Source organism: Olea europaea, chromosome 16 (assembly GCF_002742605.1).
Source record: "Olea europaea var. sylvestris chromosome 16, O_europaea_v1, whole genome shotgun sequence".
Taxonomy (NCBI): Eukaryota; Viridiplantae; Streptophyta; class Magnoliopsida; order Lamiales; family Oleaceae; genus Olea; species Olea europaea.
In genome coordinates this window covers 20,071,615-20,099,427 of record NC_036252.1, presented here as the reverse complement: position 1 = coordinate 20,099,427, position 27,813 = coordinate 20,071,615, and the positions used below count along the sequence as shown (strand labels likewise).

At 36.5% G+C, this 27,813-nt stretch overlaps 1 protein-coding gene across 5 annotated transcripts in view; it reads left to right on the top strand.

The window, feature by feature from the left end:
• The first annotated feature begins 3,119 nt into the window (after window positions 1-3,119).
• LOC111412439 (protein argonaute 16) overlaps window positions 3,120-27,813 on the top strand; it is a 42,704-nt gene continuing 18,010 nt past the window's right edge. For 2 of the 5 annotated variants that reach the window (XR_002706073.1, XM_023043368.1), the window contains exons 1-10: window positions 3,120-3,253; window positions 25,732-25,968; window positions 26,051-26,256; window positions 26,351-26,563; window positions 26,644-26,780; window positions 26,866-26,963; window positions 27,050-27,147; window positions 27,228-27,399; window positions 27,512-27,628; window positions 27,704-27,811. Coding sequence is in view for 4 of the 5 variants with exons in the window: in XM_023043368.1 (XP_022899136.1) it covers window positions 25,753-25,968; window positions 26,051-26,256; window positions 26,351-26,563; window positions 26,644-26,780; window positions 26,866-26,963; window positions 27,050-27,147; window positions 27,228-27,399; window positions 27,512-27,628; window positions 27,704-27,811 (1,365 nt within the window). In the remaining variant the exon portion in view is untranslated. The remainder of the gene's footprint in view (window positions 3,254-25,731; window positions 25,969-26,050; window positions 26,257-26,350; window positions 26,564-26,643; window positions 26,781-26,865; window positions 26,964-27,049; window positions 27,148-27,227; window positions 27,400-27,511; window positions 27,629-27,703; window positions 27,812-27,813) is intronic. The other 3 variants (XM_023043371.1, XM_023043370.1, XM_023043369.1) reach the window with 3 other exon arrangements.

Below are 27,813 nucleotides of genomic sequence, written 5' to 3'. Positions count from 1 at the left end.
CTACGAGAGGTCAACAATAGTTCGAACAAAATAGAGAGAGAAATATTGATTAATGGGATATTGAGAACATCTTCAAGAGACTTTAGAGGCCCGTTTGACATGACTTTTGTTTTTATTTTTTACTTTTTCATAGAAGAGTTGTTGGAGGAAGTTAATTTAATTTTTGTTTGAAAATTAATTTTTAAAAGTACTTTATATTCTATGAGTGCTTTTTAGAGAAAATTACATTGGATCAGCTTTCTCTTAAAACTCTTATAACTAGAAGAAACACCTTTTTTCATAAAATTAGCCAAAAAGATTCAAAAGAGGGTTTTGGATCTCAGGTCCTTTTGACATTTTAAAAGATATACAAAATGGACTTTAAATGCAACATGCTCTCTATTCTAGATAGTCGAATTTCATGATTTGTTTGACATATATTTTACTAAATTTACTTTGTACAAATCATTTTCAGTCAAGCATTTTATATGATCCATAACTTTTCAATCGCACATTCACCAAAAAAAATTTTCACTTTAATATTTTTGTGCCGAATGAGGTTTAAAAAATAAAATCCAAAAGACTCTTTATTATTTACTTTTTAAAATAGAGTGAAGAACCAAACCTTCCCCGTATTCTTGCTTTATAATGATTATATTTAACAAACTCCATATTTCAAAACTCTACTTCTTAAATTAGTAAAATCACATGTGAATTAATTGGCCATTGATATATAAAAAATATATTATGAAGAAATCAATAAATAATATTCAAGCAAAAAAATTTTAAAAAAATGAAGAGGGAAAATAGAGAGTATTATTGGAGTGTATAAAAAAAATTTCCTTTAAAATTTAAAATATTTTCTATTATATATAAGACATTCTTTATAAAGAGAAAACATATATGTCCTTGTTTGATGGTCAATATTTGGGAAAAACAATATTTTGAATAATGATTTTTGGGAAAATGTATGGTTAGAAAGTAGATAAAAATTTTAAGTTTATGTGTAGCATATTTTATTTTGTGAATGTGGTTAAAAATGATTGTATAGAAGAAAGATTTTTCAAATAATGATTGTCCAACATGGACTATTAGAGATGTTACAAGGAATGACAACTATGTTAAAAGGGAGATTTTCACAGTTGTCATTAAAATTTGTGCAAAATTTTAAATTAGCCCTTAATGTTTGCTTTTGACTTACACAATTGATTTTTAATGTAGATTTTAGAATAATTTAGCCTCTATTTTGTTTAAATAAAAATCAATGTTTAATAAATTTAGATAAAAGTTGATGAAATGTGGTATTGAAATGTTTTATATTTTATGAAGTGTATGATTATAAATGAATTTTAGAGGATGAGAACTGAATAGGGACTTGATAACTAAAGGTGATTAATGTAACACCATTGATCACTATGTTGGGGAAGCATGTGCCCCGTGTTCTTTTCCCTAGTTTTAGTGCAAAAAATAAAAGCAAAGTTCAATGAAAATTCAATTCGGACATACTTAAAATTTATTGTATATAAAAGTATACAATTTAATACTATGGCTGTTGAGTTTATTAGTCCTTGAATTATATGTAAAATATTACTTTCGAATCATTTTAATGCATATTTTTCTTAAACTAATCAAATTGGATGATGTTATGGGAGACTCGACTATAATTTATTGTGATTTCTTAAGATTTATAATGAATATTTATTTCTTTTTGAGGATAGCATGAGCTTGTAAAGTAATCACTACCTTATTAGTTGTTCGTGTCAATGCCACCTCGTCAAATTGGAAATTCTTTTCACGTACAAAGTGAATAATAGTGTATCATTAATTAGCTTTAGGTATTAAAGTAGGACAAAAATTATAGTGATCAATGTACTTTCAATGTTGTTTTTAGTAGAAATTGAACTTCAAAAATTTTCAAATAGTCTTGTACTTTCCCATTATCGCCAACTTTAAATTATTTTCAAGTAGTCATAGTATTTTCAAAGCTATTTTTTATCGATAACTGAACTTTTAACTTTGTCTATTATTCATTATTGTGAAAAATGTCAAATTCAATTTTAAAAATGGGTACTCGCAATTTCGATTCGTAATCACTTGATTAGAATCTTCAATTCTAGTTTCGCAAAGTTCTATTCCAATTAAAACGTCCATTCCTAACAACCACCATTATTCGTGTGCCAAGAAAACAAGGTTGGGATATATGTGCAAAGAGTTACAAAGGTTTGGGATGACAAAAGTAATTTACTAAAAGTTCAAAAGTTGTGCGTGAAAATTAGGGATGGCAATTTGAACAGTTAAAATCGAAAACCGCGGTTAACCGAACCGAATAGGGCGAAAAAAACCTAATCGATGGTGCAGTGGGGCGAATATGGTATTTGATTTTAATGAACCAGTTCGTAACGGTGCGGGTATGGTATTTATGCCGTCGAACCGAAATCGAACCGATTACCCGCTTAAAAAATATATATATATATATTTTTTAAGCGGGATGACAAGGTTTACTGAGGAGTAAGTTGACGAAGAGATACATTTTTTTATTTAAATCTTAGTTAAAACCATTCTGGATTAGGTAATATCATTGTATTCTCTACTTCCATTTCTTATTTAGTATAAAGGAATCAATTTTGAGTGTTGACCTATACTAGTAAGAGTTGTGGGAAAAAATGAAGATTGAATATGAGTTAAGGTTGAAACTTTTGAATTATTGAGCATGAATCAAGTAACTACAATGCACAAGAATCAAGAATGAAGAAAAAGTTTAGTATTATTATATTCATAATATTGTTTGTTAAATTTGTATTTTGCAATTGAAATTTGGGATAATGTTTGTATTTTCGTTTGGAATATTGTGTTTTTGTTTTCATTGACTCTATTTTCATAAATTGTTTTATATCAATTTGACGGATGGATTTATAAAAAACAATTTATCTTCGTGGTTATTAACCGAATCGAATCGAGCTGAACCGAGATACGAATCGAATCGATTTACGTGATTATGGTGCGGTTATGATATAGTAAAAAATTTGATAATTCGATGATGATTTTGATCGAATCGAACCGAAATCGAACCATTGCCATCTCTAGTTAAAATGATGGTCCATTAAATGACCAGTTTTCACCGAACGCACATACATCGGCCAATACAGACTGCTGCACCAGAAAATTGCCCAAATCACATTAGACTATTCATTTTCCCGCCTAGCAGAACAGGGGAAGGTGAGAGAAATATCGCAAGAGCGAATGCTTGGAAGATTTCGTTCCGATTCATCACAAGGTGATAGTTTCTCTTCATTTTCAACTTCTCCGTTATGCTTTATTTTCGGACTCTTGAAGTAAAACGCAATTTTAGTGGCATTTCACTTGGATTCTTCTATTTCTCAGTATTTTCGCCTGTTTCCCTAATAAAGTTTGTGATTTATATAAATATGTGATTTTTGGCGAGTCTGTGTTGCTACATTGTTCTCTCGTGTTTGTCGACAAAGGGTTTATTTTTGTTGTTTTGCCCAGATATCAATTTGTTAAATTGGATTATTAACTATTTTAACTTGTCTGTGTCCATATAATTTAAGTTGTAGGTGCCCTGCAGATTTTGAATTTTGGTTTATTTTTCTCATTGGAACTTTTCAGTTTGTATTTTGTATATAATGTGTTATTGGTGAATAGGTGTTGTACATGGTTCTCCTGCGTTCATGGACAATGGGCTCATTTAAATTGTTTTGCCCAGTTATTAATTTGTTGAATTGGGTTTTGGTTTGTTCTTCTTAATGATTTTTACTTGTTTCTTCTTAATTATTTTTACTTGTTCTGTTAATGCAATTTCGGATTGTTGGTACCCTGCCTATGTCGAATTTTGATTCATTTCTCTTATTGGAGCTATTCAGTTTGAGTTTTGTATAAATATGTATTTTTGGCTAGTCTATTTTGCTAATTTTTCTCTTTCAATTTGTATTTTTGTATAAATATGTATTTTTTGTGAGTCTGTGTTGCTAAATGTGAGGGTTGGCCCTCAACACCTCAACAAAGCAACACAACCCAGAAATATTAAACACAAACAACTCAGCACCCAGATTTAATTGCAGTAAAACAAAAGTTTATGGCTGACTTTGATTAAAATGAAAGAGAGAGATGAGAAATAAGAGATGAGAGAGAAGATTTGGGATAGATAACTTTAGACTACGCATTAATCAATCCCTTTTCCCTCTATTACAGTTGTTATAATAAATCAGATGAAGAAAGCATGAGTGCAAGGATAAAACGTGTTCAGCCATTGCAATTTTAGAAATAAAACAAAACAACACCTTTCTTCTAATTTTGAATCTTCAGTTATGGCGGTTGGTGCTCTTTTCCCTTTGGTAATTTGCGTCTGCTCCTCTTCTTCTTGTGTTGCCACTTCCACTTAGCCATACATATCCACTTACTCCACTGCTTGGGATGTTTCTGAATCATATACCTAAGATACTTTTCCAAACTGATTTAATCTTTCCGTCTGGCCATCAGTTTGAGGATGATAGGCAGAGCTAAACTGGAACTTGGTTCCCAATTGTTTGATTAGTTCCGACCAAGATACACTTGTAAAAACCTCGTCTCTATCTGAAATGATGCTTTGTGGCATGCCATGGAGTTTATAGATGTTATTTAGGAATAACTTTGCAATACTGGCAGCTAAGGAAGGGTGTGAGAGTTAGAGAGTGATCATATTTGTTGTATTTGTCTACCCCAACCAAGATGGCGTTCTTCGTCCCAGAGTTAGGCAATCCTTCAATAAAGTCCATATAAATGTAACTTCAAGCATACTGTGTTTCGAGTAATGGATGCAACAAGCTAGGATATACAACATGCTTTCCTTTATAACTTTGGTAGATGTCACATTCCAAGACCTCTTTTTTAATTTCTCTCACCATTCCAGGCTAAAAGAAGTGACACTTGCCCTGTGAATGCTGGCTTGAACCCCAGAGTGTCCCCCTTCTTGGGATGAGTGAATGGTCCCAATTAATTTTTATCTCACCCTTGCTCGAGAGCCAATGTAGATTTTGGATTTGTACTTGAGCAACCCATTCCTGTAAGTATATTTAGGTTCTGACTTTTCATCAAGAACCAATGCAATTATCTTGCTCTTTTGCTTTCTCATCTTCCTAATAATTTGCAATTACCTCTTGAATCCAAGCTAATGTCATGATGGTTATGGTCATGCAGTCAATGTCCTCAGCGTTTGCCATCTTGGACCATGCAGTCAATGTCCTCAGCGTTTGCCATCTTGGACAGTGCATCTGCCACATTTTAATTTGTCACCTTCATGCATTGAATTTCATAGCTAAGTCCCAATAGCTTGGTTAGCCATTTTTGCTGCAATGGAGTTGTGATCCTTTAAGAGATTGGTTGTCTGTTTTATTTGTGTAATGTTGTCCTTCCAATTAGTGCCTCTACTTTACTACAGCTGTCACTAGTGCTTGTAGTTCCTTCTCATATATGGATAGTCCCAAATTTCTATTGTTGATCCCTTTATTTAAGTAGGGGTTTGGTCTCTTGTTCTGCAATAAAAACGCCCCTATTCCTCTATGGCATGCATTGGTTTTAATCATAAAAGGGATATAGTAGTCTGGGAGAGCTAGTACAGGAGCCTTACACATGGCTATTTTCAATTCTTGAAAAGCCATATCAGCAATCTCATTCTACTGAAATTTATCCTTCAAGATATCTGTCAAAGTTCTGACCATGGCCACATATCAATCACAAATCTCCTATAGTAACCGATGAGCCCTAAGAACCCTCTCAGTTGCTTGACATTCCCTAATGTGGGCCTGCATGGCAGCAATCTTGGAGGAATCTACAGATACCCCTTCTACTGTGATGATATGCCCCAAGAATTCTATCTTGGGTTGCCTAAAGAAACATATACTTCCCTTAGCATAGAATTGGTGTTCTCTCAACAGCTTTAAAACCTCAAATAGATGTTCACATTGAATGTTAGTTCGTGCTATAAATCAATATATCATCAAAGAAAAACAAAACATACTTTCTAAGCTGTCTTTTGAAAACTCCATTCATTAAGTACTGGAAAGTGGATGGAGCATTAGTAAGTCCAAAGGGCATTACCCTAAATTGATAGAGCCCTTCATGTTTTTTGAAGGCCGTTTTGTGAACGTCTTCCTCAGCAACTTTGATTTGGTGGTATCATGCTCTTAAGTCTGTTTTTGTGAACTACTTTGCTCCCCTTAATTCATCTAATAGCTTATCAATTAAAGGCATAGGGTACTTATTCTTGATATTTAGACTATTTAGCTGTCTATAGACTACACAAAACCTCCAATTGCCATCTTTTTTCTTAACCAACAGTATAGGATATGCATTAGGACTGTTGCTTTGTTGGCCTACTGATGAGGACATTACCTATTTCGGACCTCTACTTGTGGGCTATTTATTTTATGTGTTATTAGTTTAATTGGATTGTATTAATGGGCTGGCCATGGCCCTTTTATGCTTTAGGTTTACTTGTTTTCTTCCATATGTATAGATGTGTATTGTAACCTGAGGAGGCAATTGATGAATTGATGAAATGAATATGCAAGTTTTCCTCCCTTTCTCTTAATTTTTCTTCGTTTGGTTTTCTTCTCCAGTCCCTACTTTCCCCTTCTTGCTGCCTTTCTTCTTCTCTTCCTCTTCTCTACAACTTCGTCTTTTGTTCTTCTCTTCTTCAGCTTCTTCTTTCTTTCTATGGTTGTAGGCTGTTCTCTATCCTACATCAACTTGGTATCTTGGGAAATACTTCAACTTCTACAGCCCCTGCTCTATCTGCTGTAATTTCCACCAAGATTTTGTGAAGAGAGTAAAGTAAACCGCCCACTAACACAACACAACCGGCCCTACCACCACTTGACCATCGATTTCAATTCAAACTCCCATCGGTTGCCAAATCACAACTCCAACCTAGACTTCTTCAATCCCCAATACAGTAACCACCAAACCTCACAACTACTAACAGGCCTACAATCCTCAAACCCACCTCCCAAAATTATCGGACATCGCCTTCCCTGCATCTGTTTCAACCTCCGCAACAACCTCTATCACCGACCTAAACCACCCGCATATAACACAGCCCACTGCCCAGAGTTTCCGTTCACAACAAAACCCGATTCAGCCACAGCCCCTTCACTCCCTGCAACTGTCAACCTTCACCTACCGAAGTCACCACATCGTCCACTTCACAAGCCCCATACACAGAATCAAGCCCCGAAATCATCAACCCTGTTGAAAACTTCACAGTAATCAGTGACTTTCAATAGCACCATAGTAATACCGTCGACCCAGGCCTCAGACACTTTCGCAGCCACCAGTCATCTACAAATCAACTCCAAAATCGCTAAATGCCGACTCCAATCCCTACCTCCTGGCACCGCCAACAATCGACTCCAAATTGCCATAAACTTGGGCATTTATTTTCAATTGGGCCGTGACTTACTTAGTATTTTGGGCATGGGCTTGTGTGGCTGGGGTTTAATTTTAATTGGGCTCAATTTTGTGATTTGGGCTCAATTATTGCCCTGCTTCTTATATGTAAATTAATTTGATTTTGCAAGTTTTAAAAAATAAAAAAGGAAAAGGAAAAGGAAAAGAAAAGAAAAAAGCGAAAAAAAAGTGAAAATAAAACGTATTTTCTATTATTTGCAGGCACCTCTTTTTATTCCTGTTGATTTGACACAGCTACTTCAACGACGAAAGGGAAGTTACTGTTTTTATTTATCTTTGGTTTATATTACTGTTTCGTTTTAAAATTGCATCAATATTTTTGTGTGCTATTGTTATTCCAGTTTTTACCTAAACTCACGTAATTGGACCCATTACCTTCGTTAAATTTCACTTTTACCTCACTTATTTTACGTGATTAGGTCCTGACTAGTATTTGGCCCCTTGCTTTATTATTTTACATAAACCAGCAGTATTAGTTTGCCGTAATTAGATTTATTTAATCCCAAAATTTAGAAAAAAGGGACACAAGTTATTTTCCATTGCTTGCACTTATTGTTCATTGATCTCTCTATTGCACATTATTTAGCTACTAAACAGTGCATGCATAGTGATCAACTAGTCGTCTTGTCATTTCTAGTGCCTGTACCTAAACATGGACCCTTCACAATTCGATGCACTTACCCTACAAATAGCAGCTATTCAAATCCAGATGACTGCTACTCTCGAAGAGAGTAAGGCCCTCTCCGCTAATTTGAAAATTCTAAGCAAATCCCTCATTCGATCAATGTTGATAATTCTGAAGTATCCTATAATAAACATTATTGTCATCGGCGAGGAGATCGAAAATATTTTCGATCCAATCGTGCTGATAGGGATCAAGTTCGTGGGCGAGAACGAGCTTATGACCGTCATAGTACTCATTCTCTTCCTCGTTGTAAAGAGCGTTTCTCTAGAGACATTAAATTAGATACTCCTACGTTCGATAGTTTAGACCATGAAATTTTTACTCAATGGACACCCTTACACAAGAAAATCGGCTACGCACAATTTGAGGAATTTCGAATAAAATGTCATGTCATTGAGGATGAGGCCCTGACCTTAAGTAGGTTTAGCCAAGGTCTATGAGATAATATTAAGCGTGAGCTTTTCTTTCGAGGTGTCACTACTCTTGAACACGCTTATTTTTTAGCGTGAGATTATGAGTTAACTATTAGTACTCCATATGAAAAGCGCGATCACCAACTTTCATCCATGTCATTAGTGCCACCTCAACATGAGTCTGTCATAGAGCCTTCCCCGTCTAGTAATCCTCCCATTTGGAAAAGTAAGTGTAAAGGTCGTAATAGTCCAAGGCCCCTTTCTCCATATAGAAGGCTTATTGACAACCATTTTTCTGTTTCATTGGCTCCACTCACTCCAGTTAAGTCCCTTCTAGAACCTCCCTCGTCTAATATTTCTCCAATCTTGGAAAATAAGGGTGAAATTTTTGAAAATCGAAGAACTTCTTCTCACTTGCTTTGCATCAGCTGTAAGGACCTTGATCACATCTCTTCCAAATGTCCTAACCGAGCTTTAGTCATAGAAGAACGAAAAATTGTAATAGAAGAGTCGTTAGAAGATCTAGTATATGAACCTAAACTTGAAGATTTTGATGATGATAGTGAAGACGCTTACTTAGGTGGCACCCAGACTCTTCCTAAGACTCTAGGTACTATATCCCAAGATTTCACTAGTCACTTTTGGAGAACCTACGCCTTCTATTCTTCTCTTCTTCAGATTCTTCTTCCTTGCGCTTCTTCTTTCTTTCTATGGTTGTAGACTGTTCTCTATCAATCCTACATCACTTACTCCACTGTCTTTCATTTCTTTAACTAACCTTTCAATCTCTGCTTTTTATATATAGGGGCACCTGTATAGCCTTAGTTCGAAGAGTTGTGCTCCTTCCTTAATTGGAATATGGTGGTCATTAAACCTAGGTGGGGATAAGCCTTTTGGTTAAAAGAAAACCATGGTAAACTTTGTATTTCAGTTGGTACCACCTCTGGCTTTTCGGCATTTATGTCAATTTGTGTTATCACTCCACAGGTTTGTTTTCTAGACCAGCTTCTTCCTTCCTCTTCTGTCATCACCTAACATTCTTCCTTAATTGCATCATGGCTTAGTACTAGCTTAGTGTCACCATGATTAAAGGTTATACTCCCTTTGTAGAAATCAAAGAGTACAGGGTTAAACTGGTTTAACCAATCTACTCCAAGCACCGTATCACTTCCTTCCAATTTGAGACCTTCCACTGATATTGAAACTTCAAATTCTGCATCCTCTAGGTTAATGGGTTACAAATAACATTACTCACCAATTTTTCTCCACCTGCTACTAACACAGATATGGATGATTGGCTGCAGCTTACAGTTGAGATTTCTGGCCAAGTGTTCATCAATAATCCCACTATCAATGAGGATGGAAACTCTCCTATTCTTGATGCTTCCTAGAAGTTAATGGTTTTGGTCCTATTGCTGCCTACTAATGCATAGATTGAAACTCCATTTCTTCATTTGATTCTTGCTCCATTTCCTATTCTCCTCCCTCTCCGGGTAATTTCTTATCTTTCCCCTATCTTCTTTGTCAACCACCATGAAATTCAGCATTCTATTCTTTCACACATGATCACATGTTTATTTCTCATCACTCTTGTAGCACTGCCCTAGTTCCCTCTAGGTTTGGAAATATGAGGGTATAATAGCTTTGAACTTTAGGGGATTGTTTGGGTTTTTTGAACTTGGTTCAGTATAGGGTGTGACTTTGTGGGTAGTCTCGCTCTGGTACTAGGATTGGTCCATTTGGTTTGTGTATGAGGTTTATAAGTTTTGGTCCCTCTGCTTATGGCTGTAGCGGTACTCTCCTATAAGAGAGCCACTTCAAAAGCCTTGGCTAAGGTTGTAGGTTTGATAATTTAGTTTCATTTTTCAGACCACATGTGAAGATAAATATGTAGTATGATTCAGCTACGGGAGGCACTGATAACAGGGGCGGACCCACATGGGGTCATGTGGGGTCAGATGACCCCACAATATTTTGGTTTTTTTCTTCCAAAAAATGGTTATTTTAATTCGTTTTCGACCCACTTTAATACATACCAAATGAAAACGAAATATTGCATTCTTAATATCATTTCTAAGCATTCATGGACTAGTTTTTCGCTTCTTAATGGTGTGCGAAATGATCGATCATAGCAAAAGATACGATGTATTAAACTTTTGACCCTATAACTCAAAACGGCTGGGTCCGCCCCTGACTGATAACATCACATGAGACTTCAGTTCCTCGAATTTTTCTTAATACTCAGCAATAGATCCCTTCTACCTTAGTTTGCTGAACATTTCAATCACCTCTTCAACCGTGTTTTTGATGAGCCACGAAGATCCCGCAGGTAGGCTCAGAAGAATCCCAAGTATCACATGCATGCAGATACGTGGAGGGTTGAGCCTAATACATGCATGTAGGTGGAAACCCAAGAACGAGTAGGGATGTAAACGAGCCGGGCCGAGCCGGCTCGCGAGCCTAAAATTTCGGCTCGGACTCGGCCCGGTTAAAATGACCGAGCTTTTTTGCGGGCTCGAGCCGGGCCGAGCAAAAGCTCGACCAAAAAAAAAGGGCTCGGCCCGAGCTTTTGCTCGGGCTTTTTACGGGCCGAGCCGGGCAGGCTCATTTTCTCCCCAACATATTTTTTTTTATTTTTTATTTTTTATTTTTTATTATTATTTTTTTTTATTATATGGTTCTTCCCTCCTGCTGCCTTAAAAGGCAACAGTTTTGCTGCCTTAATATAAGGCAGCAGCTGGCTGCCTTAAAAGGCAGCGATTTGCTGCCTTAATATAAGGCAGCAGCTTGCTGCCTTTTAAGGCAACGAACTGCTGCCTGTTTTGCCTTAAATTTTTTTTTTTTTTTTTTTTTATAATTAAAAAGCTCGCGAGCTCACAGGCCGGCTCGGGCAAAGCCCGTGTCCCCAAAATGGGGCTCGGCCCGAGCTTAGGCTCAGGTCTACCGAGCCCCGAGCCGAGCCACGGGCGGCCCGAGCCGGCGAGTCCGATTGCCATCCCTAAGAACGAGTCAATGGCAATTCTATTAGCACATTAGGATTAGAGATAGGATTAAATGCTATATTTCTTATTTGTTTCTTGTGGCTTAAGTTACTGCATTTCTGTTGATGTATAGGTTATATAAAGAGTTGCCAGCATGAATAAGCCTCGAGCAAATTATTTCCAGTATCATTGTGGTTTACTCTTACCTAAAATAGAGTTATCTTTGCAAGCTTTGACTGGGACCATCCACTGGTATCAGAGCTGTGTTATAATGGCTACTAACAGAGAATGTATTGAAGCATTGGAGACAGGGCTCAATGGGGTTTAAGAGGGAATATATCGGATGGAATTTGGCATGATGGACAAGCTGAACCATCTTAAGGCAATTATCTAAAAGCTTTCGATGCTTCTGTTCAAGCAATGCCTCATCCAGTCACAATAACTGTGAACGTAAAGGCCAATCTCGTTTCCCCAGAGATGAAACGGAGGGGAGCAACCCAGTTGCTCACTCTAAAATGACTTGGCTGGAGTTTCCCAAGTATGCTGGAGAAGACCCACCAGAATGGCTCTTAAGGGTGGACCAGTTTTTTGAATTCCAAGGAACAAAGGAAAATCTGGTATCTGGCTTCCTTTCACATGGAAGGTGAAGCTAATCGGTGGAGGTGGCTTTAGCGGACATACAAGGAAGAAGGCAGGAAAGCGTCGTGGGCTGCATTCAAAGAGGAATTGTGGGCACGATTTGGTCCCACTGAAGGAGAAGACTTTGATGAAGCCCCCTCACACATTCGGCAAATGGGTTCTCTACGTGATTACCAACAGGAATTCGAAAGACTAGAGAACCGCGTGCATGGGTGGACACAAAAGGCTTTGGTGGGTACCTTCATGGGAGGACTCAAACCTGATATAGTTGAAGGAATTTGGATGTTTAAACCAAGGACGCTGAAAGACGCCATTAGTTTAGCCCAAATGCAAGACGAACAACTCACAAAGTAGCGAAAGTTCATGCGACCTCCACCATTTGTGAAGGCTCTCCCAGCTCCACCAGCTCATGTGACACCTAATATACTTGCTGCACTAATTAAAAGACTTACCTGGGACGAAATGCATAGACTCCAGTACAAGAGCTATGCTTTAATTGCAATGAAAGCTTCACGGCTGGTCACCGCTGTCAACGACCACAATTATTGCTACTGGAGGGGCACACCAATGCCGACCAAGAGGTCTACAAAGACATCACAGACCAACAACATGACGAGCTAGGGGAGACCTCGAGACAGGAGATGAAGCCAGAGCCAGAGATCCCACTTCATGCCTTGGCGGGATAGTTGGGACATCCGTCTCTGCCTGTGTTATGATATCAACTGATGAGTGCTAAATTTTCATAATATCAAGAATTACTGAAGGAATCTACTTCAGTTATTTCCCTTGCTGAGTTAGGTAAAATATGTCTTATCTCCTCTTCAAACAATTGGGTGATTGATTCAGGTGCCACAGACCACATGACAGGTAATCCTAACACTTTCTCTAGCTTTCGATCACACAAAGCTCCCTCTCCAATCACCATAGCCGATGGATCAACCTATAATATTGTGGGATCTGGAATTGTTAAACCAATCCCCTCTATTACCCTGTCATCTGTTTTAAGTCTACCCAAACTTGCTTTTAATTTGATTTCTATTGGTAGACTTATCAAGGATCTTAACTGTTGTATATCATTTTTTCTTGATCATTGTCTTTTCCAAGATCTTATGACGAAGCAGATTATTGGTAAAGGACATGTATCTAATGGTCTTTATATTCTTGATACATGGGTGCCTCAATCTGTTGCTTGCTCCAATGTCATTTCTTTAGTTGAAGCACATTGTCGGTTGGAACATTTGTCTTTGCGTGTATTGAAGAAGCTGTGTCTTTAGTTCCATGATGTATCTTCACTAGATTGTGAATAATGTCATTTTGCAAAACATCACGTAGCTCGTTAGGTCCAAGAATTAATAAACGAGCCCAGTCTGCTTTTGAGTAGGTTCATTCTGATATTTAGGGACCATATCCCGTTATCTCTAAAATGGGATTAAGATATTTTATTACTTTTGTAGATGATTTTTCTTGAATGACATGGATTTATTTTATGAAAAATCGATTTGAAGTGTTTTCTCATTTTTGTGCCTTTTATGTTGAAATTAAAAATCAATTTAGTACTTCTATACATATATTGCAAAGTGATAACGCCAAAGTATACATGTCAAACTCATTTTAGACTTAATGACTTAATATGGGATTCTTCACCAATCCTCATGAATTGATTCTCCTTCTCAAAACGGAGTTGCTGAGAGGAAGAACAGACATCTACTTGAGACAGCTCGGGCTCTTTTGTTTTAAACAAAGGTTCCTAATCAGTTCTGGGCTGATGTTGTCTCTACAGCTTGCTTTTTGATTAATCACATGCCATCCACAATTCTTAATGGTGATATTCCATATAGTGTTCTATTTTTAAACAAATCACTGTTCCCAGTGGAACTACGAATATTTGGAAGCACCTGTTATGTTCGTGATGGAAGGCCAATTGTTACTAAATTGGATCCAAAAGCTTTGAAATGTGAATTTCTGGGATATTCTCGCCTTTAGAAAGGATATCGGTGCTACTCTCCTGATCTCCATAAATACCTAGTTTCTACTGATGTGATCTTTTCAGAGAATACACCATTCTTCTCCTCTTCTTCCCTGTCTACAAGTCAGGGAGAGGAAGATAATTGGCTTATCTACCAAATCACATATCTAAGTGCTCCTATTGATCAATCAGACGATGCAGCTTCCATGAGAGACCTTTAACTCCAACTATGCTACCTATCATTCATGTTTACTCCAGAAGACAAGAGACCAATGATACATGTTTTGCACCGGCTACTTCGTCATTTAATATTCCAAATGACCTTAACCTTCCCATTAGCCTTCGCAAAGGTAAAACATTAAACACTTCCTAAATCTATTTATCCTATAGCTAACTTTATTTCATATGATCATCCGTCTCCCGCATCTAGTTCTTTAATTATTTCTTTAGACTCAGTAAATGTGCCGAGTAAAAGAAGCATTGGGTCATCCTGGATGGAAAAATGCAATGCTCGAGGAGATACATGCTTTAGATGAAAATCATACATTGGAAATTGGTAGATTTGCCTAAAGACAAGAAGTTGTGGGATGCAAATGGGTCTTCGCTGTTAAAGTGAATCCGGATGGTTCTGTGGTAAGACTTAAAGTCAGACTTGTTGCAAAAGAATATGATCAAACTTATGGAGTGGATTATTCAGATACCTTCTCCCTTGTAGCCAAACACACCTCTGTTCGCCTATTTATATCCATCGCTGCTTCTCAAGATTGGCCCTTACACCAGTTGAACATCAAGAATGCGTTCCTTCATGGTGATCTCCAGAAAGAGGTATATATGGAGCAACCACCTGAGTTTGTTGTTTAGGGGGAGTATGAAAAAGTTTTGTCATTTGAATAAATGTGTATGGTCTAAAACAGAGTCGCCGTGCTTGGTTTGGCAAGTTTATTGAGGTAGTTCAGGAGTTTGGACGGAAGAAGAGCATATGTGATCACTTAGTTTTCTACAGACAGTCAACAGCTCGTGTTATTCTTCCTGTTATTTATGTTGATGACATTGTCATTACAGGAGATGATTGTGCAAGAATCTCTTCACTCAAGCTATTTCTACATACTAAGTTTCACACAAAAGACTTGGGCCAGCTAAAATACTTTCTAGAGGTGGAAGTAACAAGAAGCAAAAAGGGAATCTTATTGTCTCAAAGAAAGTATATACTTGATTTTTTGGCAGAATTTGAAAAGATGGGAGCCAAGCCATGCAGCACACCAATGATTCCCAATATACATTTTATAAAAGATGATGGTGACTTCTTTGATGATCCAGAAAAGTACAAGAGATTAGTTGGGAAATTAAACTATCTTACAGTGGCTCGTCCAGATATTGCTCATGCGGTTAGCGTTGTCAGCCAATTTATGTCTGCACCTACAGTGAAACATTGCGCAACCTTAGAACAGATACTGTGTTACTTGAAAAGAGCTCCGGGTCTTGGCATAATGCATAGCAATCAAGGACACACTTTCATTGAGTGTTTTGTAGATGCGGATTGAGTTGGATCTAAAATTGATAGACGATCCACTACGGAATATTACGTCTTTGTTGGTGGAAACCTTATTTTTTAGAGGAGCAAAAAGCAGAACGTTGCATCTCGGTCTAGTGCAGAATCAGAATATAGAGCTATTTCACAGGCCACATGTGAAATTTTGTGGATACAACATCTTCTAACTGAGGTTGGATTGAAATTGTTAATACTAGCAAAACTCTGGTGTGACAACCAAGTTGCCCTTCATATCACCTCAAATCCAGTATACAATGAAAGAACTAAAAACATTGAAGTCGACTATAATTTCATTCGTGAGAAAATCCGAGCAAATTTAATCTCTATTGGTTATGTGAAGACTGAAGAGCAACTTGGATATATCTTTCACAAAGGTATTGAATGGGAACCGAATTGAGTATCTTTGTAATAAGTTGGGCATGATTAATATCTACGCTCCAGCTTGAAGATGAGTGTTACAGAATAATTTGGCTGGATAAGTAATAGATTTATAGGAACCTAATTTCCTTAATTGGATAAATTATATTTGTATACACTCGTACTCTCTTTTGGAATGAAATAAGATAAAATATTCTTAAAATTTCTCTTTTATCTTACAGAATATAAGGAGGTGTTTGATAGGTATTTTTATGTAAAAATGTATTTTAGAATAGTAAATTGATGTGAAATGTGTGGTTGAAAAATAAGGAAATTTTTTAACTTACGTGTAATATTATTTTAACAAAGTATGTGTGATTGAAAAGAAGAGAGAGAAAAATGCATTTTGAAGAAAATGGCTACCATATGGGCTCTAAATGTCACTTTATAATTTACGATAACCATTAATTATCTTATAAAGTTAAAAAGAAATGAAAATTATCCTTAACATTAATTGAGAAATAATTCATGTCCAAACATGAAACTTAGATATTGTTCTCCGTAATTGTAGGAACAAAATAATATTTCTCTAATTTTAATATTAAGCTTGAAGGCAATGGCAAGAAATATGTTCATACATACCTTACTCCATTTCCAGCATGCAAGTAACTTCTCTCTTCTGCAGTGGTCTATTGTATAGTGTACTCATATTTATATACATGAAATCCATATCCAATATGTAATACCTTAGAAGCTAATGAAGTTGACATATTAATTTTAATAACAAGGATACTTAAAGTAAAAGTTTCAAAAAACTTCTTTCCCCGTAAGCCTTTCATTTCTTCTTTCAACGATCTTTCATTCCACAATGGTAGCAAGGGTATGATGATTTGGTATTGTCATTCTTTGCTTTGATTGCCTTAGCCATCTTCGATGTTCTCCTAAAGTCTCCTTTAGATTCTCTTACTGTGCTTACAGGAATCAATGGCCAACACTTGCCCATTACTAACTTTGATGTTGGGCTCAACAATTTTAAGCATGTTTAGCAGCTCAGGAAGTGTGCACTCGAGCTCATTCATATTAAAGTTCGTAATAAATTGTGATTAGCTCACTGACGAAGATTGCAAAATCAAGTTAATATTTAGTTCATGATTCATGACTGAACCCAATTGAGACAACTTATAAATACAATCAATCATTTTTAGTACATTAGTATTGACTGAAGATTTTTCTGCTATCTTGCACTGGTATAGTTACTTGGAAATATCATATCTTTCTACACGTGATTGTCCATCATACAATTCTTTGAGATAAAAAAATCATGGTGTTAGCATCCGTGCCCTCACGTTGATTTTGTAACTCGGGTGACAATGCTGCAAGCATCACATGTGTTGCAGTATTATTATCATCACTATGTTTATTATGAGTAGCAATTCTTCCTCAGTCGAATCCTGAGTAGGTATCTCTGAAAATAGCTGCTCAAGGATATATATAACCAATTTTCTCATGCTTGAGAATAATTCTCAAATTATGCTGTCAATTGAGAAAATATATCACGATCAATTTGTGGGAATGTGTTGTACATGTGGCTCATATAGAGTGGAACACAGACCCTGGATCAAATGGGCCGATACCTGCGCGGAGTGGAGTGGAGTGAGAGGAGCGGAGCGCATCGAACGGAACGGAGCGGAACCACGTAAAATTCTTGTGTTGATTTTCGTTTTTTATCTCTTTAATATTGCGCATAAAATCCAACAACTGGTATCAGAGCCAGGTTCGGATGGCGAGTTCTTCTATTGCAAAATTTGATGTGACGAAGTTTGACGGATCTGGGAACTTCGAATTATGGCAGCGAAGGGTGAAGGAGTTGTTGGAGCAGCAAGGGATGATGAAGGCACTATCTAGGAAGAAACCAGAGGGTACGTTAGATGCCGATTGGGAAGAGCTTGAGGCGCGAGCAGTTGGTACAATTCGGCTTTGTTTGGCAGACGAAATCGTGTATCAGGTAATGGACGTTGAGTCTCCGGCGGAGGTTTGGGAGAAATTGGAGAGTCGTTATATGTCGAAGTCTCTCACGAACAAGCTGCATCTAAAGGAACGGCTGTACGGGCTGAAAATGTTGGAGGGTACGGATTTGATTCAACACACCAATGTGTTCAATCAAATCATCAGCGATCTATTGCGACTTGAAATCAAGTTTGATGATGAAGACAAGGCAATGATTTTGTTGTACTCACTGCCTCCTTCGTACGACCATCTGGTGACCACGTTGACGTAGGGTAAAGAGATTCTCGAATTGGAGGAAGTCACATCAGCCCTGTTAGCCTACAAGCAGCGGAAACTGCGTACTGGTGAAACTTCACAGGGTGAAGGGTTGATCGTAAAGGGCTACTAAGATCGTGGGAGAAGGAAGGACAAGGGTGTTTCTTTTAGAGGGAACACAAGATCAAAATCTAGAAATCAAAGTAAGAAAAACATGAAGTGCTACAAATGCCATCAGATGGGCCACTTTAAGAGAGACTGTCCGAATAAGAAGCAGAGTGATGAAAGGAAAGGTGATGGGTCCTCAAACTCAGCTAGTGTTGTAGAAGGAGACTCGGATTCTGGAGATGGAGACATGTTATCAGTCTCTGCAGGTAATTCTGTAAAATTAAATGACTGTTGGGTACTTGATTCAGCCTGTTCATATCACATGTGTCCTCATCGGGATTGGTTTCATTCATATCGTTCTGGTAATTTTGGATCTGCTCTGATGGGTAATGATGCATCATGTAAGGTCATTGGAATGGGGTTCATAAAATTTAAAATGTTCGATGGTGTGATAAGGACCTTGGAAAATGCTAGGCATGTACCTGAGTTGAAAAAGAATCTAATTTCTTTAGGCACTTTAGACACAAATGATTACTCTTATAAGTCAGAGTGTGGGGCTCTAACAGTGAAGAAAGGGGCTATGATTGTGATGAAGGGTCAGAAATTAGTAGGGAATATCTACAAACTACCCAGGGATACAGTTGTAGGTGGAGTTGTTACAGCAGAATCAGAGTCAGATGACACTCTTCTATGGCATATGCGACTGGGGCATATAGGAGAACGTGGCATGGTTGAGCTTCACAAGAGGAATTTGTTGAAGGGGGTAAAATCATGCAAGCTGAATTTCTGCAAGTTCTGTGTACTTGGGAAATAGTCCAGAGTACAGTTCAAGATGGGAAAGCACAAGACAGAGGGAATTCTTGATTACGTGCACTAAGATGTTTGGGGACCAGTGAGGGAGTTATCCAAAGGTGGATCTCAGTATTTTATTACTTTCATTGATGACTTCTCTAGAAAAGTTTGGGTATATTTCATGAAGCACAAGTCTGAAGCCTTTGCCAAGTTCAAATTATGGAAAGCAGAAGTAGAGAACCAGATGGGCAGAAAAATTAAGTATTTGAGGACAGATAATGGTACAGAGTATACAGATTCACAGTTTCTGAGATTTTGTGAGGAGCATAGTATTCAGAGACACTATACAGTTCGCAAGACACCGCAACAGAATGGTGTTGCGGAAAGGATGAATAGAACAATTGCAAAACGGGCAAGATGTTTGAGGATGAATGCAGGGCTCTCGAAGAGTTTTTGGGCAGAAGCAGTGAACATGGCATGTTATGTCATAAACAGATCACCACGAGCAGCACTAGATAGGAAAGTTGCAAAGGAAGTTTGGACAGGTAATGAAGTTGATTATTCTGAATTAAGAGTATTTGGTTGTCCGGCGTATGTGCATGTATCTAGTGATCAGCGATCCAAACTTGATCTGAAATCAAGAAAATGCATTTTTCTAGGCTATGTTAAAGGTGTAAAGGGATACAAGTTTTGGGATCTAGAGACAAGGAAGATGGTGATAAGTAGGGATGCAGTATTTGATGAAGCATTCATGCTTAAAGTTTCTACAGATAAAGAGAAGCTCAATTCAGACGAGGGCAGAGGTGAGAGCCAAGTGGTGCAAGTAGAGCTAGACAATGTTAACACAAAAATTAATGCTTAGGAAGCATATAGTTCTAGGTCAGAGTTGGAGCAGTATCATAGTGATGCCTTAGATAGACCACGTCGCACTACCAAGCCACCAGCAAAGTATGGATTTGAGGATTCGGTTTCTTATGCACTCATTACCAGCAATAGCGATCCTATAACTTTTCAGGATGCCATTGGTAGTCAGGAGAAAGGTAAATGGATAGAGGCTATGACGGAGGAAATTGAGTCATTGCATAAAATGATACTTGGGATTTGGTGGAGCTTCCAGAGGGGAAGAAACAGATAGGGTGTAAGTGGGTGTATAGAAAGAAAGAAACAATGTCAGAAAAGGAAGGAGAAAGATACAATGCTCAATTAGTAGCAAAGGGATACTCACAGAGGAAGAGAGTAGATTATGATGAAATTTTCTCTCCGGTCGTCAGACACACTTCCATCAGGATTGTTTTGGCAATGGTAGCTAATTTTAATTTGGAGTTAGAGCAGCTAGATGTGAAGACTGCTTTCCTTCATGTGATTTGGAGGAACAGATTTTCATGGAGCAGCCAGAAGGGTTTTTGGAACCAGGAATAGAGAACCTTGTGTGTAAATTGAAGAAGTCTTTATACGGGCTTAAGCAGTCTCCACGGCAATGGTACAAGAAGTTCGACTCTCATATGATTCAGATTGGCTACAGTCGTTGTGAGTATGATTGTTGCGTCTACTACAGAGTTCTTGAGGACAACTCATATATTTTCTTGATGTTGTATGTGGACGACATGTTAATTGCTGTTAAGAACATGGATAAGGTAGGCAAATTGAAATCTTTGTTGAACAATAAGTTTGATATGAAAGACTTGGGACCGGCTAAGAAAATTCTTGGCATGGAGATCAACAGAGATAGGAAAGCTAGAAAATTATGGGTGTCTCAGAAAAATTATTTGAAGAAAGTGTTAGAGAGGTTTAGCATGTCATATGCAAAATCAGTTGCCACACCACTTGCAAATCACTTCAAATTGTCTAATAATCAGTGTCCAAAGAGTGAAGAAGATGTTGCAGAGATGTCAAAGGTACCTTATGCCAGCGCAGTTGGATGTTTAATGTATGCAATGGTGTGTACTAGATCAGATTTAGCACATGCAGTCAGCGTGGTTAGTAAGTATATGGCTAATCCTGGTAGAGAGCATTGGAGAGCTGTAAAGTGGATTTTCAGGTACTTGAAAGGTACAATGGAGTGCGGGATCATGTTTGAGAGACAACATGGTGATATTTCAGTTCAAGGATATGTAGATGCAAATTATGCAGGGGATTTGGATGACAGAAGGTCCCATACAGGTTATGTTTTCACACTCGCAGGTGGGCCCATATGTTGGAGGTCAATGGTGCAATCACTTGTGGCATTATCTACAACTGAAGTAGAGTATATGGCGGCAACTGAGGCAGTCAAGGAATTATTGTGGTTGAAAGGGCTTGTCACGGAACTTGGGATCAAGCAAGATAGAATGAAACTGTACTGTGATAGTCAGAGCGCGATCTGCTTAGCTAAGAATCAGATTTATCATGCAAGAACCAAGCACATTGATGTGAGATTTCATAAGATAAGAGAATTGGTTACTTCAGGAGAGCTGTTGTTAGAAAAAGTGCATACCTTAGGAACGCAGCAGTCATGATGATAAAGCCGATCACAATGGATAGGTTCAAGCATTGCTTGAACTTGATTAACATCTCTAGCTGTTAGAGAGGATGTGTCTCAACCCATTGATCCTAAATGGTGTGATTTTTTTCAAGTTATGTTTTTTCTCCTAAGGGGTGAATATTCGCCAAGGTGGAGATTGTTGTACATGTGGCTCATATAGAGTGGAACACAGGCCTTGGATCAAAGGGCCGATGCTGGCGCGGAGTGCATTGAACGGAGCGACGGCATCGGCCTTGCGTGAGTCTAATTCACTATCTGGTTGTTAGGGACGCTGAATGGGCGGTACGATACAGAGGTATTTTCTGTACGGGCTTTAAAGCCTTATATGGGCCCAGGCTAGGGTTAGTATAAATAATATGTTGTAACCCTTTTTTCATAACTGAATAAAGAAATCTCCGCTTCGCTCTCGTGGACGTAGGCACATTGCCGAACCACGTAAAATTCTTATGTTGCATAAAATCCAACGTAATGGTTACTCATAATTCAAAACTATAAATGACAAAAAATAAATTAATATACGTGAAAAATATTTCAATTAATTTAACATGATCTTTTATTAAACTAATTATGCTCTTACTATTTAACTTAAATTTATGACTCTCTTACATAACTTTATAGAAACCGTACTTGATTCCTAGTGGCCTAGGACCCCATTTGTAGTATTAAAACATTAAGTGTACTCAACAAGCTTTAATTAATTATTTAATTAGATTCTATTATCAATTGTATCTCCATACAACTTTTAGATCATTAAGTGACAATGTCTTCACATCTTATGTTTTAACTTAATATATCTCTAGAATTTATCTCGAGTATACCTAACAAAAGATAAAACTTTAGTTAAGTCAAAACTTATCATTCAAAATTATCTAATATTTCATAGTTTCAAAATATCCCTAATGTGACGCCTTGGGTGTACTCAATAAGGGGCGCTCTCTCTCTCTCTATATATATATATATACACACACACACACACATATATACACACTCCCAATATGCAAATAAACAAACATAATAATGTGGACGCTTATGGATTTTTACTAACTAGTCTTCTCGAGCCAAAAGGAAGACTAGTTGGTCATTCCTGGGGGCATGTCATTGAATCATACATTGCTTCATCACTATGGTCTCTACTTGTTCTTATATCTTCAATTAGTCCAATTGTAACTTGTATTCTATACTAATTGGCACGCGTACCTAAAAGAATTGGACAAAGGCCCATAATAATAACGGACTTACATGTCCAAAATTAATAATGAGCTCACAAGCCCAAAATTAATAAATGGCTCGCAGGTCCAAAACAAGAATTAAAACTAGTCATTCAACACATCTACATGTTCGAGTCTAAAATCATCCAATAAGTATTCACTCATCACATAAATACATTATTATCTAATATCAAATATTATACATAAACATATTTTAAATTTCTAACAATTAAATTTGTCTAAACTGATTTATATAAAAGGATGGGAACAATTAAATAATTAATTAATCTAATTAACAATTAATTTAATAATTTTATTTAATCGAAATTAAATTTAAACTACATACCAAATTAGAGTACAACTCTATTTCTAAAAAGAAAATTTCGGACGGATATATTTAATTAAAATCAAGTTTTAATTAAATACCAAATTAAGGTCCAACTTTAATTCTAAGATTATAGGGCGAATTTGATCTAAATAAAATTTGTAAAATCAAAGTTTAATAAAATATAAAATAGATTCCAATTCTAATTTCAAAATTTTATGGCGAATTGATTTAACATTTTAATATAGGATGAAACTCCTGAACAAATTAAAATCCAATTTGGGGTTGAAGTTCTAAAATTTTAGTTAAAATCCAATTTTGACATTAATTTAAAGCCTTATAAATAAATATTAGTCAATTCAAAATAAAATTTTGGTCAAAATTGAATTTGTGGTCAAACTCTTTTGAAATTCAAATTTAAATCATTTTCAAATTTTATGTTGAAAACCCTTTTTGAAATTGTATTTTGATCCCCCCAATTTTTCTAGTTGCAAATAGGCCCTTTTAAAATTGTAAGATAACCCCATGAATTAAAGTTGCGTGTAGAGGCCTGCAATTTGACAAATTACACAACAGGCCCCCCTCCAATATATATCACTTGGGCGATGTCGACAACAACTCAATGACCACCAACAGCATCACAGGGAGCGCTATCATTATATGGCAATTGTGCACTCTTTGCTCCTACATAAAAGTTGGTGCTGCAAAAAGGCTCATAGCGACGATTGGCGCTATTGTGATTAGCGACTTAGATTGCCTTGAGATGCAAAGCCAAGTCGCTAATGTTGACTATGATTGCTGCCGCTAGCACTTTCGTTGACCACTTATTAAAATCAATTTTCTTAAAAGCTAGACAAAGAAATTATCAATAATCAACTATTGATTGTTTCCAGATTCAAAAATAATTTTCAACTAGTACAAATTCGGCTCCAATATCATTGTTAGGAATTTATTTATACATGCATGGTAAAATTTAAAAATAATCTCAATTCCCTTCGATGATCATTTTTGTGTTTAGATAGAAATCATGATTAGAATTATGCATTTAGTAAATTCTTCAAATTCCTTCAAGAATCTTGGATCATGAACAATTACAATCTTTGCATGCCTTTGTGAATTGATCTTTCCACACAATACTCGTTCAATTGTTCAACCTTCAATGGTAATCTATGTTTGAGAACAATAATAAGAGATTAGTTTTTTTGTTTGTTTTTTGTTTTTGCGCTAGCAAGGTTGTGATATTGTGAAATGTATTAGTTATAATAGCAATCTCAATTGTTATTGTACCAACTTATGAAAAATTGAACTCTAATTGTTTATTTATAGATGTTTAATTGAATAAATATAAGCCAGTCCAATATTAAATTAATCCAATTAATTAAACGTAGCATATAAGTTAATTAATACAATCAATTAACTTAAGCCCATAAATAAACAATCTAATTAATTAATTCATAATATCATTCTTCTAATTCTCCTTTTGTGTGTGATCCATTACATTCTCTATCACGATGTTGAACGATTGAATTACTATTTTGATCTAATCATAATAAGATAAATTAAAACTATCCTTTAAATTAATCTTAAATTTACTTAGATTAATTAATTCACATTTGTTGTCACAAATTGAAATCTAGCAATGTGTCAGGCAATACATATGACTAAAAATGTCACGTGGATTGATAAGACCAAATTTGTTCGTTTAACATGAAACTATAATCCCTTTGTAACTAGAATTCAATTAATTACAAGATATGGAAGTGCGTAATCTCAATTATCGATTATAACTTTCATCCCACTCTTAAGTCAATAAACATTGAAACTTTTTTCAATTTAGGAACTCACATTGGCTAATGATTTCATTATCAACTTAACTGAATGAAATATAGATCATAATATCTTATTATCTAAGAGTGACGAATTCTGTATTGATCATTCAAAACATTTATATGATTCTTGACATGCCCTATTAGCAACTCTTTGAAGACATTGTGATGACCTCAAGTTGAAGGACTAATTTCACCATTGAACGTTCGAGATTAATCATTGATGCTCAAATAGTTATCTCTTAACAAAACATCTATGCGTTCATTTAAATGTCACTGTATTTTAGCTTGTGAGAAATGTCACACGTGTAGGCCTTATTCACAACAATGATATTCATATTTTGTTATTACTTACGATCACGGCTAATTTAAAATTGTCGCATGTAATTTGTTTCTTACAATCATAAATTTTTGTGATTGATAAGTTATCAAGACTTGAATCTGCGGACTCTATTAATTTAATTTGTTTGAATAATAACTCAATTAAATAATAGATCTGCAATAAATAATAATGTATTAATCATATTAAAAGTGTTACTTTTAAAATTGATTGGACCTAGGGCATAAAACATACATGTAATTCATTTTGTTTCCTTGCTTTGGTTTGGTTGTTAAAAGGATGATGCTTATTAAAATTTGTTGCTTTACTATTTTAGGTTACTTATTCGACTAGGGAAATGGAAAAGGTTTGTGAAGAGATGGATAATTCCCCATCTTTGCCCTCATTATCACCAACTATACCACCAAGTGTGAAGGTAGAAAAAGTGGACTTGCTCAAGCGGTCTATAATTAGCCGGCCTGGATTTGGGACTTCTGGACAGCACATCTCTCTGCTCACAAATCACTTCAAAGCTTCTGTCAAAAATCCTGATGAAATTTTTTACCATTACAGCGTACACTTACCAGTTATCCTCTCTTTGTTTATACAGGTCTTTATGATACAGCAATAAGTTATATGATTCATAATGTATGCAGGTTTCCATTCATTTTGAGGATGGAAAAGCTGTTGATGGCAAGGGAATTGGGAGAAAAGTCATTGATAAGCTTTACCAAACATACTCTTCTGAACTTTCTGGGAAGAGTTTTGCATATGACGGGGCACATAGTCTGTATACAGTGAGGCCATTACCTCAAAATTGCTCGGAGTTCACAATAATTCTTGAGGAGTCTATTGGCAAAAGGTGATTCCTATTATCATATGTTGACGTTGTGCTTATTTTTTCAGACTTAACAGTACATCTAGTTGTAACACAAGCAAAATCCTTTGTTTTGTAGTAGTGGGAGTCCTTCCAATGACGGGAGCCTGAGTGAATCTGGTAAAAGGTCTAAGCACTCTCTACAGGCGAAAACATTTAAAGTAGAGATCAGTTATGCAGCCAAAGTGCCGTTGAAATTTATTTCTTTTGCCCTTCAAGGAGCTGAACCAGAAAGAGTTCAAGATGCAATGAGGGTGCTAGATGTTATACTCAGACAAGAAGCTGCTAATAGGCATAATTAAATATCGGTTCTTTATTGTATTTGAAAAATTGTTATCAGCTTGTTGCATAAAACATGAATGTTGGATGCAGAGGGTGCCTTTTAGTGAGACAATCATTCTTTCATGATGACTCACGGATGTTCTCTGATGTTGGAGGGGGTGTGACTGGTGTAAGAGGATTTCATTCCAGCTTTAGTCCGAATCTTGGTGGCTTTTCTCTGAATATGGGTAAATTTTTAATATCATCTTGCAACAGCGATCCTCTTCAGTGAACATTTTAAATTTTTAATGCTGCTTAATTTTCTTGGTACAGATGTATCTACAACTGTTATTTTGACACCTGGACCTGTACTAGATTTCCTGCTTGCTAACCAAAATGTGAGAGAACATTGTTATATTGACTGGACAAAGGTAAACAACTGTCAACTCCTTGCTGTTAATTTCCACTTGCTATTCCTTCCAATTCATTTTATTAATAATATTGAGACTGCATATAGGCAAAAAAGACGCTGAAGAATATGAGGATTAAAGCCAGGCATCATAATATGGAGTTCAAGATCATTGGTTTCAGTGAGAACCCTTGCCATCAGCAGTTGTGAGTGATTACTAACCTTACGGAGTATTATCTTCACTCCTTACAGCCGAAAGACTCTTGATGGTGATTCACGTTTCCAGTTTTACGTTGAAATTGAGAAATGGTAATCGTGGCGATGACGGAGGGGAGACTTCTGAAATTACCGTGTATGAGTATTTTACCAAACACCGTGGCATAGAACTTAAACATTCAGCCTTCATGCCATGCCTTGATGTTGGAAAACCTAAACGACCGATCTATATGCCACTGGAGGTGCGAAATTCTTTCTGTAGTTATGTTCTAAAATCTGAACTATCTCTGTTTTTCTTTCACAACTCCTTGGCCTCTTTCAAAAAATTAGTTTCCTGCTTTTTTTCTTCTTCAGCTGTGCTATCTGGTTCCTCTACAAAGATACACAAAAGCATTATCACTGACGCAGAGAACATCTTTAATTGAAAAATCAAGGCAGAAGCCTCTCGATAAAATTAAAGTTATAACAGATGTAAGTGATTCAGCCAATTCCTTTTCATCTTTTTATTTAATACTGCAGTTTCTCTTCTACCATGAAACTTTGCAGGCTGTGAAGAACTATTGCTACGATGGCAACCCACTCCTTGCTACTTGTGGCATTTCAATTGAAAAGCAGCTTACTCAAGTTGATGGCCGTGTCCTCGAGGCACCCAAGGT